This window comes from Chenopodium quinoa, unplaced genomic scaffold, assembly GCF_001683475.1.
Source record: "Chenopodium quinoa cultivar QQ74 unplaced genomic scaffold, ASM168347v1, whole genome shotgun sequence".
Classification (NCBI taxonomy): Eukaryota; Viridiplantae; Streptophyta; class Magnoliopsida; order Caryophyllales; family Amaranthaceae; genus Chenopodium; species Chenopodium quinoa.
In genome coordinates, this window is record NW_018742879.1 from 1,762,261 (window position 1) to 1,765,643 (window position 3,383).

At 36.8% G+C, this 3,383-nt stretch overlaps 1 protein-coding gene across 1 annotated transcript; it reads right to left on the reverse strand.

Moving 5' to 3' along the window:
* Window positions 1–1,561: 1,561 nt before the first annotated feature.
* On the reverse strand, window positions 1,562–2,509 carry LOC110726283 (glutathione S-transferase T3-like). The gene has a single exon (XM_021905735.1). It carries the CDS (start codon window positions 2,507–2,509, stop codon window positions 1,562–1,564), a length of 948 nt encoding a protein of 315 aa, XP_021761427.1.
* Between the last annotated feature and the right edge of the window lie 874 nt (window positions 2,510–3,383).

Below are 3,383 nucleotides of genomic sequence, written 5' to 3' on the forward strand. Positions count from 1 at the left end.
CAGCGAACATTTTATCTTTGGCCAGTTGAGGGAATGTGATACCCTGAACAAAATTTGCCCACTTCGGATAAATGTCGTCGGCTAAGTAATAAGTCATGTTGTATTCATGGCCGTTAACCGTAAAATTTACCGGAGGAGCTCGACCATGCAGAACCTCATCGAACACTGGTGAACGGTACAACACATTAAGATCATTACAAGATCCGAGAATACCAAAGAAGGAATGCCACATCCATAAATCCTAATCCGCAACGGCTTCCAGTATTAGCGTTGCTTTCTTGTTCCTACCGGCGTACTGCGCTTTCCAAGCCGTTGGACAGTTCTTCCATTCCCAATGCATGCAATCAATGCTGCCTATCATGCCTGGAAAACCACGCAGTTCATTTTGATGCAGTATCCGGGCCAATTCATCAGTTGTAGGGTTTCGCATGTACTCGGTTCCGAACTGGTCAATGACCCCGGCACAAAAACGTTGTAGGGAAACTTGAGCGGTTGACTGACTGATTCAAACATATTCATCAACGGCGTCTGCAGCCATGCCGTAGGCTAACATTCGTATCGCGGCTGTACATTTTTGCAGAGGTGATAAGCCTAACTTTCCAGTTGCATCCCTACGCTGCTGGAAGTAAACATCACCTTCAACGACCTTGTTCATTATACGTAAAAACAAAGGTCGTTGCATACGAAATATTCTTCTAAATTGGGTGGTGTTGTACACAGGATTATCGGAAAAATAATCATTAAACAGCCTGGCATGTCCCATTTCCCTATCTCTTCTGTTCGTACCCCCTCTACGTGTTTTTTAAGTACGTTGGGATTGTGTTTGGGGCATGAGGAAAGATGGGGGTTGGTATGTGAAGAGTTCATCAACGAGTTGATCATATTCTTCATTATTGGAAGAAGATGAACTTGAACTTGAACTTGATGATGGTCTGGAATACATCATGTATTAATATTGTAATTTTCTGAATTAGTGTGGTTGTGGATATGTGTCATGCCTACTATATATAGCAAATATATCAAATGAATATGTGGTTACAAATCTGAATGACCACACCAACTAAAGCAATCAAATTTTCAGCCACGGAATAGGTATACTATGCTAGTTGACAATGACAAATCTTGACAAAGTGAATTCAGAAAAATGTGACTACACCATGACAAAGACTTATTGCAATTATGTCGGTATCAATGACCCAAAGTTAAAACATACTGACAAAGTTAATTCAGAAACATGTGACTACACAATGACAAAAATGTGACTACTCAATGATAAAGAGTTATTGCAATTATGTTGGTATGAATGACCCAAAGTTAAAGTGAAATCAGAAAAAAGTGACTACCCAATGACAACAATTGAATGCAACTATGTCGGTAACAATGACAACTGAAATCAACTTGTTAAACAACTTGTCATTTAATATTGGAAATTCAGAATACAAGTTTACATATGACATTGAAATTAAACACACCGCTAATACTAGTTAAACATAAAAGACTACATTGCGCATAATTAAAAACTTAACTAATACAAGCGTACACCTACTACAACCAAACATGCTTAAAAGCCTTGTAATTTACCCAGTAAAAAATTCTTGTACGACTCTTCTTCAGGAGTGAGTGGCGTAGGCGAATTCTTCAGAGCTTGCACCATATCAAACCAGGTTTTCATCTTATGAATGTCAAGTTCCTCCCTTTTCCTCTGTTCCTTGTCCTTTTCAATTTTGATCCTCTCTTCCTTCAGAATGGCCTCCCTCTCGCGAATTGTAGCGAATTCCTTCATTCGTTCGCTAAGCTCAGACGAACCACTTTCTGAAGCTACTTCTTTCCCTTTACGCTTGGCCTTTGCTTTCTTCACACCTTCGGGTCGTTGTATTCCTCCAGATGAAAAACCATCTGTAGGGGTTTCATCCCCTCCATCATCTCTGGACCTCTTCCCACTACCACCACTACCTTGCTCCTCAACATCACAAACAACTTTTCTTTCCTTCTTTGACAAGGACCATCTCAGCTTTGGCCTCCACTTTGGATCTTTATTAAGCATTTCAACCGCGTGAGGAAAAGCGAAATTGCGACCTTGGGCGATATGGAAAAGCTTCGATGCACTTTTTATACGGTCAGCTTCGTTGTAACCACTCCCTCCCTCCGGAAGTCTACCCGCTTCATCATAGCAAGATATCCACTGTAGTGTGTCTGCTGCCAACCTTCTCCAGTGCGACGTCAGACTCTTCATAGGTCTTGGCGGAAGTATATGCGGCTTCTCCGCATGAGCCATTTGATATGCTGCGTGTACATCGCGCCAAAGGGAAGTTGCTTTCTGGCTTGTACCTTTAATAGCATTCTCACTAATCTGCAAGTACAACCCAATCAGAGCTTCATCTTCTGCAACAGACCAAATTCGAGTCGCTCGTGCAGCAACTGGTGGAGGATACTGCGGCGTCTCTGGTACGCTTTCCTCTTCGCTCTCATAGAATTGTATGTTGCTATCATGTTCAGTTTCGTTGTACATTCTTCATTAACATGGTTTCGTAGGGGAAACTGAGTGGGTGTCTGATACTGTGGAGGTGGTTGCAAAGACGTATTGCCCATTCTTTGCAAGAACAATTGAAACTCGGGATTAGTTAGGAAATCATCACTAAAACCCGAAAATTGTTGTCGGAAATTTGGGTTGTTTGGATCCATTAAAAGATTCTGCATCAAAAAACAAAAGATAAATATTTTTACAAACATTAATTTTAAAAACAAATTAAAATGACAACAAATCCAAAAAAATATCAACAACTTTCTTCAATTACATAATGCAATTATAATATTTTTTTTCCAAGAAATCACACATATACTAATTATAATACATAACTAAATTTATATAATAGAAAAAAATAATAAACCAATAATTGCAACACTTTATTAACTACAAAGTTAGTAATGTATGGAGAAAAATATCAACAACTTTGTTTAATTACATAACGCAATTACTATATTTTTTTTTTCAAAAAAACACACATATACTAATTTTAATACATAACTAAATTTATATATTAGAAGAAAAAAATTAACCAATAATTGCAACACTTTATTAACTACAAAATTAGTATTGAATGGAGAAAATATCAACAACTTTGTTTAATTACATAATGCAATTACATTATATTCAAAACAATTTTTTTTTCTTCTAAAAATCACATACATACTAATTTTAATACATAACTACATGTATATATTAAAAAAAAATTAACCAATAATTGCAACACTTTAATAACTACAAATTTAGTATTTTATGGACAAAATATCAACAACTTTGTTTAATTACATAATGCAATATAATTACGTGGCCTACAATATATATATATTTTTTTCATAAAATCACATATACACTAATTTTA

Bases quoted from the DNA above. Each gene is read 5' to 3' on its own strand.
- LOC110726283 (XM_021905735.1), bottom strand. From the start codon at position 2,509: ATGTACAACGAAACTGAACATGATAGCAACATACAATTCTATGAGAGC.